The following is a 12,281-nucleotide window of genomic DNA, read 5'->3' on the forward strand; positions in this document are numbered from 1 at the left end:
AAGGCTATTAGCACGAACAAAAGAATGCAGCAATGTAAGCTCAAAAACTGTGTTACGTACAGGTCCAACAAACCCCAGCAAGCCAGAACGGACAAATGGCACCTCACCCACTGGAGAGCCAGCCGAGTTCACAGGGATAACCTGCAACAGAAGGGAGGACATTGGAGGCAAAGTGGATTTGCCTGAGGATAGAAAAACATTCCCTACATCAAGAACTGCACCATATGCAAGCGATGAGGGGAGGGAATCCTTGGTACAGTCATCGTTTTCATCCCCTTTAGAAAGGGGAACGCTGAATATATCTAACTGTAATGAATTTTTCAGTGTATCTTTTTAAAAAAAACCCCAACATTAACACTTAAGTTACAAAGCCAAGAGATTATACAAGGTTATCGGTTCTACACAGGAAACAGGGAAAGAAAGGTGCATTCTACTATACATACCTCAAATGTATTCTTTGTCAACCCTGTCAGCCCATAATACATCATTCCTCCCGCTCTGGAGCTAACACAGATTTCACCAATCTCATCTGTTTTACAGAGCTGAGGTGGTCCATCAGGTTTCACTATACACATCATCCCTAGGACAAATTATGCATCGTTAAAGTAGTCCCCAAGATTTGCCTTGCGTAAGAACTGACACATTTAACCATGACAGATGACAACACAGTATGGGGACTGCCTAACCTCCCCGAATGCTGAGGCTGAATACAGGAGAGAACGTTGACCGGTTCTTTTTCTAAAACATTCTAGACCGTTCGCAAAAAGGTCTTACAGGGGCCTCCCGCACATTTTTACCTCCTGGCATCACATGGCCTACATCCTGGACAGTGAGAGCAGAGTTTTTATCTTCAGTGTTGACACGAATCACACCAAAGCTCAGCCCGTTCATGGACAGGATGGCTCTTCCAGGCAAAGACGCCCCGGGGACCCCAGGCCTTTGAAGGACACAAAATCAATACACTAAATCAGGCATACAGGCTATTATTAGACTCGGATGAAGATATCACAGCAACAGAAATATGCGTACTTCAGCGTCTCTTCTTTGCATAACAAATTTAAAACTGTAAGATGGCAGTAGAGATTGCCTCCCAGAAGAGCCACATGGATCAACAAGCGAAACCATACTCTTGGGCAAGTACAACTCTTCTTCCAGCTCTTTAGCTTACCCTGTGTTAAGCACAAGCTCCCAGGCCAGATGATTACAGGGCTATTTATTACAGAAGGCAGCAATGGACAGAAACAGACTACGAAAATGACTGTCCAGTGATATCAAATTTCATCTCAGACTGAAGAATACCACGCTAGCTGTGTAAATCAAGAGTAGGAAAAAGCAGTGCATAGTTCTTGCAGGCACTGTTGAGCTTAGACACATCTTAGAGGAAAAAAAGCACTTGTATCTTAGGAGAAATGTTTAACAAATTAGCTACCTGAATACCTGAGCACACACAGCAAATGTCAGTGGAGCTTATTACATGCTTAAGTCAACTATGACCAATTGACGTGTGAACAAACCTCAGCCTGGGTCACTTAATCTAGCAAACAGACTGCAATGCTGTACTCCCATTACCTCCGTATTGCAATAGTCATCGCTTCTGGAGATGTGGCACATGGACAAATTGCCTCTGGTTTAAGCCCATGGCTCTGAAACAAGCTCAGGAAGGCATCGCATGAGGAAACAGACCCTGGAGAGAAAGAAAAGATGCCACTATGACTTTACATAATTTGATTTTAAAAATTGTCTGTAAAATAACCTAGAAATAAGTGCAGTGTATTTGCAGAGTATATATACTGTATTGCTTCTAAAAAACTTCAGGTAGCATCTTCCAAAATACCAGCCACAAAGAAGCTTAAGTGCCTACCAAATGTGACTTGGGAACAGGCATATTCTCTTGAACAAGTCTGCTTTTCTCCCCCAATTTGCTTCAGAGTTGTTACATGCTCATGGTGCAACATCAGGCTGAAAATACTTCCCAAACCTCCAACAGTTAGTGCACTTATGTAGGGTCTGTTTCCATGCAGCATGCATAATCAAAACAGGCCTAATTGTACTCTAAGTATCCCTTCCAGTTGGTGCCGTCTAGACAAACATTCTTTAAACCTTTTCACTAACAGCATTCCTTGCAGATTTTTCTGGGGATTTTTCCCCTTCAAAGTTCGTCTTAAAAGCCTTTACCTTATACCCTGTGAGCAATTTAAAGCCAATCTCGCTGTGTCTACCAGAATTCTGTTTTGCACACAAGAGCTCCCCACTCAACTGTTTCTTACTTTGCAGTATCTTTCACAACTCGTACTCACAGGATGAGAGCACAGAAACCCCCTTGCCCTGGTGCTCAAGTGCCACAGCCCACAGAGCTGTATTACCACACAGCTGCCCTAACTGAAATCTTCTCAGTAGTGTCTACAAACGGAGTTAAGCTCAAGCCTGTGAGACAACTAGCTGAGAAACCTCTCCTGAAAACAGCAGGACATGCATACTCACAAGGATTTGCACCATCAGTTACAATCAGCATGCGCAGAGAACTCAGACTGACGTCTCTTTGGTCTCGGTGGGCCATCATGGCCCAGTGCAAGTCTCGACACTTGACTAAAGCAACTTTTGCTGCAAACCAACACAAAAAATCCATATAAGGACAAATAAAAGCTTTCCATGAGTCATTTTCATATGAATACACACTCCAACACTCCCAAACGAGAAAATTCTCACTAAAGCAAGCAAGCCTTAATTAATTGAGCCTGCAGTAACAGCAAACCCCAACACACAATAGCATCTGCTGTGGCACACAGGCCATTTGCCCACCACCTGAGCCAGCGTCTGTCACTATTGCAGCCCCTCCTCCAAAGTGCCTAAGTCATTATCACTACCTGAATGTGGTGAGGGCTGGGGATCGATGGATCTTGCTGTGCTCAACTATTTTCTTAGCCTCATAAAAGGCACTGGCTTCAAGTACACAGGTCATGAGGTCCCCAACAAGTTTGCTGACATTCACATGGCATTAGGACTTTGTGCATATTTAGAAATAAATTAAAGTTTTGGCCCTTGTGATTTGTCATGGGAGAGCAAGAAGACAGGCTCTAAAGCGTTTGAGATTTTAACACCTCCCACTCATTTATCCCGAGAACTTCAAGCTGAAGTTGTGGAACATATGCAGGTACCTTTGTGGGCATGAACTCTCTGCACCCATGAGAGCGGACAGGTTTTCATCACAGAATAGGGCACACTGATAGTATGCAGTTTGTTCATTACATTCTGAAAAGTAGAAAAAGATTTTCAGAAAAGGGCTCACAAAACCTATTATGAAGCAGAAATAGGGGTCACCCTTACTCCTGATCAACCCCTACCCCACCATGAGTTCCCATTAGTTTACTGAGGATGCTTCTACACTTCCTCCAGAGAATTGCAGACCTAGCAGGGAGAGAAATGGTTGACTTAATAGCTAATGGTCTTCAGCCATCTCCTCAAATCTTGCAATTATAGAGAGTTATGAAATGCCTCAGAAAGTCCTTACAGGCTCAACTCACCGTTAGAATGCCATGCCACAGCCCTGCATCCTTCTTAAAATCCAGAACATTCACTATCGTTTCACCTGGGAAAAGAAAGTTGTAGTTTTGAAGTGAAATGTGCCAGGACAGCTGTGACCATTATTTATGCTAGAATCTGCATACGTTTGAATCTGTCATTTGAATCCGTCAGATCTGCTCCAAGAGGTACACATGTAGCAAGCAAGTGCAGAGCCTTGTTTGTCTCATTATACATTTTACTAGTCAGAGCTCCTTGTTATGCAAAATAACACAACTGAACATCAATTTAAGAGAAGGAACACATCCCAGAAAGTTGCAAGCAAATTACATTCTAGCCTGTAATGTACATCAGTAGAACAGAAAGGGTCTTAACCTCATTATGCATGAGCTGTAGCAGGGGAAGAGAGCAGAGAACATCATTCAAGCACTGACTCCCAGAAGCAATGGAAATTAAAAAGTGAGGGCTTCCAAAAGACCAACTCCGCATTTTAAAGTACCATGACATACAGCTCTAAAAATAAAGTTTGTCATGGATATATAAATTAGCTTGATTTACAAGGTAGACCAGACTAAAACCATATCCCGTAGCAGAACTCTCCGTACTCCCACCAGCAATTTCCTCTCTCCATTTCTGGGTTAGCCGAAAAGCCTCATGCGACTCGTACGGAACCAGTTTATGCAAGAGGTGCTTTGACATTTACCCGCACTACCAAGAACAAAAGTTTGGAAAGACATTTTAATGGGCCATCAGTACAGCAAGAGGGAGACTCAAGCTCGTTGGAAAATGCTCCACTTTTGATTCATCTGCTCCTCTTTTGATTCATCAGAACAGACTTGTTAACTTTCTAGACATGATGCAAATGCCACTTTTTATTCCTCTTCACTATGGCAATGAAAATGATGTAGTTTTGGATGGAAAAGATTACAGATAGTCTTCGCTTCTGGGGGAGAATTAATCTGCACATTTTTTTTTTTTTTTTTTAAAGTAGATACTATTGTGTATTGGTTACTCATAGACAGCTGTTAAAAATATGAGAGGCAACCACTGAAAATGATGTCGCTTAACCTTCATTCCTTTGATGTTTCTGTGACACCACCTACCTTCAGAATAGTTGCAGGCCTGAGACAGGGCTTGACAGTGAGAGAGCATGGCAATCCGAGAGACTGTAACACCCATAACACTGCCCTCTTTGCTCGTCTTGTACTACAGAAGAGAAAAAAAGTCAGGGTGTGACTCTGGATCCCACATGTGGAAGAAATTAATTGACAGAATCCATACTAAATAAAGTTTTGTTCCTCTAAAGCTGCTGAGACATACTCAAAAAAGTACCTGCTTGTAGAAAGACGTCAGCAAGGTTCACTACAGAAAATGTAGTTATTCAGGTAGCAGACAGGTTCCACTAACTCCAGAGAGATATGCGATAAAGGTGGCAATTGAATGTGTTTGTGTTTATTTCACTATTACTACTTCTCGCAACATCTCTTCCTGCTCCCATAAGTAAACTGAAAGCCAATTCGTAATTTTAGAATAACCAAATTACTCTTACTACTTAAACCACTGCATTTCCTAGAAGTTGCCTTACTGGGGTGTAAAAACAAAAATAAGCTCTGCTAGGAAGAACAGAAAATTCAAAATGCTGTTGGCTTAAGTAGTTTCAGGAATCTGTGTTATCAAGTACGCTATCATAGAGAGCTCAGTTGTCTCAATTAACTAGCTGTCTGGAACAAGAACAGTGTTCTCTAATTCATTTTGAGCAGCGCTCAAGGCCACAAAGATATTCAAAACTAAAATAAGCTCCACAGCAGGTTGTAGAGCAGTGAAAGACTTGTTTCAGTGGCTAGAAACTGAAAGTTTAAGGTAGTGAGGTGAAAGTATTATCTCTCTGGTGATTCGAACATTAAATTCAGCTCACGGAAACTACTTTCTATTCCCCATTCACTACTTACCTCAATATATGCTGGCTCAGTTCCTGCAGCTGAGATGTTGGGCTGCCAGTCCTTAGGAGATTTGGAGAGATATTTTGAATCTGTCACAACCCATTTAAGCCTGGGCCAACCTAGAGCCAAAATTAAAGTAGAATATTAATATCAGTTTATTTATTGAGGGATTTGTATTCTGCAAGAATACACTAAAACCCCATCATTTGTCCAAGTTCAGTTACACAAGCAAAATACCAATCCAAGCCAAGCTACTAGCCAGAAGGTTCATCTCATTTCTCATCAGGGAGATCAGTGGGCAACAAGGCACTTCCTCTACTCAGGAAAGATCCCTGCAGTATTTCTAAATATAGCTGCTTGTATCATTAATAAAACTGCTTTTGAACCTGCCAAATGCCACTGAAGGGATCTGAGGACAACCCTGGCTTGTAAGGTGGATTTATTGCGACTTCCAGAACAACAAAGCAATTCTGTCAGACACATGGATCAATCTACACCACATGCATAGAACCTACAACAGTTAAGCGATGCTATCAGAAAAGTTGCTCACTTTGCCCCCCCCCAATGCATTCAGACTTCTGACAACCACTTTCAGACAGTTCAGCTCTAGCAAAAGTACAGTCAAAAGCGAGTATGTAACCGATCTCACCTTTAAACTGCACAATTTCTCCATTTTGGGTTTTTGGAAGGCCTTTCAGACAAACTTCAGTGGTGAGGGCCAAAGCAATACCACAGCTTCCCAGCAGAAAACCAATCTGCTGACCACCAGCATCCTGAAGGAAGAGGGGGAAAAGAGTCATTCCTGTTTAAAGACAACGTAAGTCAACTTTCCCCTTACCAAAATCCAAGGTTTGGTAATGCTCTGGTAACTGGATGGTAACATTATGGATGACACGGGGAGGAAAGGGAAGAAACAACCCATGCCCACAAACACTCTTCCCTTTGGTTTGCCCTCCTCCACCTACATCCGATGTCTGGCAATGGTTTGAAACTCAAATGACAACCACTGTCTGGCAGGGATGAATACAAGCGCTTCTAAGCTTACGTTACAACACATTTGGGAAGATGATATATGTCCAGCACAACGGCCTGCTGGGTGAAAACGGAGACATACCTACAAGCCAATCAAAGTCCACAGGAAAATGATAAGCCGCCACAAAAATGCGGAAGGGCTACTTAATCTTCTGCATACCAAGTCTGCTCTTTTCAATTCATTTTATTAAAAAATGAAACGATTATGTAACTGGGGACAGACTGCAGGGAAATTTGGTGATTCTCAAAGGGAACTCTTTCTACATAAACCAAGCATTACATTGGCAAGACTGAAACGCATTGGATGTGAAATCCACAGAAAACAAGCGCTCATACCCAGCATCTAGGCATCGAGCACACACCATTTATTTTCAATAATGGAAGCCCAGATGCTTCAAAGAGGAATCATGAGGCAAAAAAAGCAAAACGTATAATTACACTGAAATAACACGGCCTCTTTCCCCAGGAACTAATTTCTATTGCACAATGATAAAAGCACTGAAATGAGGTACCTCACTAAGAAATCCGATTGGGCAAATACTGGGAGAAGTTTTCATTTTGTATTTGGTTGCTATAGCAGTTGTCACGTTGCAGGCAAATGAAAGCAAAGCTCTGCGACTCCCATAGTATTACCAGGCTAGCTTACCATTTCATTACCACCTCTCTTGCCATATGTTTGCCATTATCCTCTTTCTTTTGTTTCCTCCTATGAAATTCTATAGCTTTAGACAGTTCTTGACATGGCAATAATATGGCAATATTGCAAAAAATCTGGTAAGGGTAAAGAAAACACTTTGTTGAGCAAATAATTTACAAAATGTGCCTCGAAGTCTTCAGAAATACTTAGCACCTCCAGTCTCCACAAAGTCAAAAGACTGGCAGATGCTAAGCATGGCTGGAAATGAGACCCCCTTCACATCAGAGGGCAGATTCACAGTATTCTCTGTACTGTATAAATTATTTTCAGTAACAGAGTAAAGACTACAGCGTTTAGGTGAATCGACCATTTCCAGCTACTCGGCACAGCTCTCTGGTCAGTATGTTTTTCCATTTTCAAACAGCTGTTCCAGGTTCACAAAGGTCTTGCACATTGCGTTGACATGGAGCTGCTAAGGCAGCAGCTGGATGCTGTGAAACGCTTTCAGAGGTTGACGGTCTGACTTGGTTTTCATCCCACATCAGCCTATCACTCCTCTAAGTTCCATCAACGTTACCTTTCTGGTAAGAGGTACCTCTATAGGCACTGGTATGACTTCTGCTAGGAGACAGCCGTAAAATGCCACCATAAACATGACGGGGTCATTGTTGGGATAAACAAGGGCTACCTACAATTCACAAAAATGTTTTGTTAGTTGAAATACAAGGAAAAATTGCCAAGTTCAGATCTATAGTGACTAAAAGTCAGAAAACTTTGTGTTCTTTCACATTCTATCACAGGATTTTTCACAGGGCACCTTTACACACTCTTTCTTCCACGGAATATCTGGTATGTGCCCGAGTTCCTCACACAGTAATGTCAGCATTCCCCGTGTGCCCACACACGCGAAGATGCACACACAGCCAGAACACAGAGATCTAAAACTCCGTATTTCTCTCAGAGGTGCAATGCTCTTCCTTAGATATATTTCAAAGTCCAGAGCCAAGAAGTTGTTTACAGAGCAGCCAGCAGGACTGAAAAATCACAAAAGATTCTTTCCCAAACAGCCTGTCCCTGGGATAATAGTCTTGCTATTAAAAGAATAAGATTATAGCGTCTGCGGTAAGCTGCAGACCCCCAAAACCTTCTTTTTATTTCAGAGGGAGAACCAGACAGTCCCAAACTCATTACCCTATCTCCAGGTTTTAACACGGGTTCATTTTTGGTCCCCAGTTTATTAAGCAGCGTGTAGGCCAGCTTGAGACTTCTGCTCCACAATTTGCCTAGAACACAAAGAAGAGAGACTTGCACAACTCTAAATCAATCCAGCATACAAGAGAATATTTCAATTCTTGACTTCTTTTACCGTCTACAGTCACGTCCTCCGTTTCAGTTACTGCTTTGTCTACAAAGCTCTCAAAACCCAGGAAGGTATTTGCAAATAGCTTCCTAAGACCAACAACCCCGCGCTCTATCCACTACTGCTCTTTCGGAGCAGTTTAGCAATGGAAGCCAGGGCTCAGCTCACCATACGTGAGGGTATAAACTGGTTTTCCTGTAACATCCAGTGCTGTCAGACAGGGGCATTTGGCTTGCGTGGTTCCCCAGCGCTGCAGTGCTGCTTCTAAGGCAGGAGGCCAGTTACAAACAACTCCCAGGGGCTCTCCCTTCACCGGTGTCATCTGGCGGCCCTCTGGCTTGGGCTGATTTGGGTCAGGCTGCGGAACTGAAGAAAATTCAATAATGTTTCCAATACATCTTTGCCCGTTTGTTACCAGACAGTTAAGCTGGAAAGATGCACTGAGAACAAACGCTCTTCCTCATCGCATTTAGGTTTAACAACGCCTATCGCATTTCATTTCCTAGGAAGCCCTGCACAAAACAAAGCATCATGAACATAGTCTTATCCTAAGGTGCTATTAAAAGGTAATCAATATAACAGTGAGGAAAGTAACACAGAATTGGAGAAAAGGCAAACAATCTTACAAAATAAGGTTGCGATGAAATTACCAGTAAAGACAATCCCCTTGGGGAAATTAATTAGAGTAACCTAAGCAAACGAAGGGGTTTTAAAAATCTATTTAAAGTTTTTTGTTAATAAGTTTTAGCTAACTGTAAGAAGTTTAGCGTTGAGGAGGCCACCCAAAGCTCAGCAGTACAGTAAATTACTTAAAACACTGGTTTTGTATCAGACTACACATGAAGGCTGCTGCTAGCTGCAGTTACCGAATCAGAGTCAACTTCGAAAACAATGGCATAAATAAATTCAGCGCTGCGCATGGCTGCATACTTATAACAAATGATTAATAACAACCATTACTTGGTGCTATTACCTTCCACAATTTCTTCAAAATCATCCACAAAAAATTCTTTCAGGGGTGGTCTTTTAGGTCTTTTCAAGGTGTTAAGCAACTGCTGAATTTTCGTGGAGACTCTACTACTCACAGGAACACCTGGAGGGAAACATTTTGTCTAATAAACGTGTTCATCGTATCTATTAACATTTACATCTTACCTCCTTCCACCAGAGGATACTTCTCTTGGCGCACCCACTCATTCAACTCCCGGCTTCCATTATTAAAGGCTGTGCCAGCGCAGGATGACATTAGGAAGCATTATATCAGTTCTGTATTAACTCAGTGGTCAGAAAATGCTAGTAATAGAAATTAATTTTGAAAGCATTTAGTCCCTCCCAAAGCCCGATTTCTATCTGTCTCTGACACACCGTACTTGCTGTAAAACACAGCCTGCAGATCTGCGCCTGCCTGCAGCATCAGTCAGCTGCAGCGCGAGACTGCCAGCAGAGGGAGGACACAACCAGAGCCGCAGCATTAAAGCCACCCCTCTGCACAAAAGTGTGTGCCAACCGGCTTAGAGTGAGTATTAGCAGCTTCATGGGAGCTTAATTATACTTAAAAATTACATTATTTCATTCCTCTTACCTTTCCTTTTGGGGATTCTAGGACAAAAGCTTTTAAAAACAATTAGCCTACCTATGCATTTGTAATTTCCTGGTAGAGAAGAGAAAAGCCTATTATCTCTCCTGTGATTTTCTCCAGTTCAGTACATGGTAGGTAGTTGCTGCGGCATGGGAATGTGTTAATGCCAACGTCACAACTGCGGCATAGGAACGCGTTAATGCTAATGCCATAACCATTTCAAATTTGTGCAGTGCTTAAATGGGGTAAACTTGAGTTGGGAGAATGAATCATGCGAGTTAAGTCCTTCCTTAACACCATTCTCATTTCTGGGTACTCTCAAAGGTTTCGTACCATCAGCAGTATCCATGAGACTAGACCGATTAGATCCCTTGTGCATGCCTTTCACGATCCCTGAAGGAGGAAGGTCAATCGCTGCTGGGCGTGCTGAGGAAGAGGAGGTAGTTGCTGTGACATCTGGGGGAACTGAGAAATTTTCTAAAAAAAGGGAGAAAATTGAGATGGCAGTTAACATATACCTTTTATTATCAGATGGAACAAGCAAAGTGTTAGTTACCTGTTACCAACAATCTTAAGAATTTAATGGGTTGAATGCATGGGAGCTCTTATTAATGCTAAACACACCGCTTCCTAAATATTAAGTAGCTCTAGGAGGTGCACATTATCTGTTCTGGAAAACAGAAAACAAAGGCACAAGATGAGTGGCTCTGTCCATGTCAGGAAAGTGGTTCAGCAAAACAGAATTCCTATTCTTGGTTTCTAACCTTCAAATCAAGCTCAATCTCTTGACATTCAGTACTGCTTAAAAAAAACAAAAAGTTTGAGATCCACATGAGCTCTGAAATATTCAAAGCCCCAGAACAAAACCCTACATCACCTATGCAGTAATCGCTCTTGCTAGAATTATACTATTTAACTTTTTTGTCAGTAAGAGCTTTCTAAAACAAAGCACGTGGTAGGCTATTGACTAAAGCAGATCAGCAAAAAAATCATGTTGGGTTTAAATTTCTTCCAGTTCGGTGGCTAAGCAGTATGAGCCTGTCCAGCAGTTAAATAAACTTAAAATCTAATGAACAGAGCAAGCTGGGTCTTACTTTTGTTTTAAGTTGCAAGACACCGTTCTGCTTTTCAGATGAGTCTGTGAGCTTCAAAACTGCAAGTAACTCTGCATACTTCAGCAATTCTCTCATTAACTTTCTCTTAAATAAGCGATTTTTGCTTGCATGGGATTTCTTTATACAACACAGTAGGTTCAATCATCTGATAGGGCAAGAATATTCTATTCTAGCTTAATAGAACCAGCAACCCTTGCTTACGGAGGAAAAAACCCAGCAATTTTGAAACTGTATGTTGGCTTGCACAGAGAGAATCTGAAGGAAGTCAGATACTGAATAATTCCCACAGAAAGCTTTTTGCGGTTGATTCTCTGTGCCCCTCTTTCTAAGGAGAAAAAAAAAAAATCCATTTCTGCATACCTTTGGAGGTACAGTGGCAAGGAATATTTCTCAGGTATTGAACTTCTAAGATCACTAGGAAGGACCTAGATTTTGTACAACTCCAAACATTTGCAGGACTTTTTATTGCTCTCCCCAAAGAGATGTATGAAATTTCATATGTGAGAGTTCCTATTCATTTAAATCGGGTGTTAACACAGGATGAATGTGGCATCTACATGGCAAATATAATTCCAACAAAGATTTAAAACTTCTATTTCACATGAAGTACTAATTATATTAGATAGTAGGTAAAAAGCTATATTACCTTAATTCATTACAAAAGGTAACGTGGCTTTCTGTATGCTCCAATTAAAAACAGCCTCTCTGCTTTGAAGACACATTAATTATATTGACTACATTTTATGGGCAATTTCCCCAGTTTTCCGTTTCAGAAAACAAGTTGCATTCCAGCAAATAAACAAATAAAAATAACAGCAATAAAAAAAAAATTGAAACAGTTAAAACCACCAGCACTTCTATGCACTGCTTGCCCCAAACCAGTTAAGCAAAAGCAGAGAGCACACAAAATACAGACACCTCCTAAAATGCAGTAATACTCTTATCAGCAGATAAAAAAAGACAAACACAGAGAGCAAAAACAAACTTTGCAATTTCATACAGAAGCATCAGCAGCAAGGAGCACCTCAGAGCCTCAAAAAACTGAGCCTGGGGTATCCAGATCTGTAGATTTCGCTCCGTCTTCTCAATATCTGGATGC

At 41.5% G+C, this 12,281-nt stretch overlaps 1 protein-coding gene across 2 annotated transcripts in view; it reads right to left on the minus strand.

Moving 5' to 3' along the window:
* Positions 1–12,281, minus strand: part of DIP2B (disco interacting protein 2 homolog B) — a 30,335-nt gene that overhangs the window by 13,909 nt on the left and 4,145 nt on the right. The window contains exons 4-18 of one of the 2 annotated variants that reach the window (XM_075725098.1): positions 10,401–10,544; positions 9,462–9,581; positions 8,657–8,854; positions 8,320–8,411; positions 7,724–7,816; positions 6,109–6,232; positions 5,469–5,578; positions 4,623–4,725; positions 3,522–3,586; positions 3,156–3,249; positions 2,482–2,601; positions 1,570–1,684; positions 798–937; positions 444–580; positions 61–141 (exon numbers count right to left, since the gene is read on the minus strand). In XM_075725098.1, coding sequence (XP_075581213.1) covers positions 61–141; positions 444–580; positions 798–937; positions 1,570–1,684; positions 2,482–2,601; positions 3,156–3,249; positions 3,522–3,586; positions 4,623–4,725; positions 5,469–5,578; positions 6,109–6,232; positions 7,724–7,816; positions 8,320–8,411; positions 8,657–8,854; positions 9,462–9,581; positions 10,401–10,544 — 1,736 coding nt within the window. Of the gene's footprint in view, positions 1–60; positions 142–443; positions 581–797; positions 938–1,569; positions 1,685–2,481; positions 2,602–3,155; positions 3,250–3,521; positions 3,587–4,622; positions 4,726–5,468; positions 5,579–6,108; positions 6,233–7,705; positions 7,817–8,319; positions 8,412–8,656; positions 8,855–9,461; positions 9,582–10,400; positions 10,545–12,281 lie in introns of both variants that reach the window. The other variant, XM_009492577.2, reaches the window with a different exon arrangement.

This window comes from Pelecanus crispus, chromosome 26 (genome assembly GCF_030463565.1).
Source record: "Pelecanus crispus isolate bPelCri1 chromosome 26, bPelCri1.pri, whole genome shotgun sequence".
Lineage (NCBI taxonomy): Eukaryota > Metazoa > Chordata > Aves > Pelecaniformes > Pelecanidae > Pelecanus > Pelecanus crispus.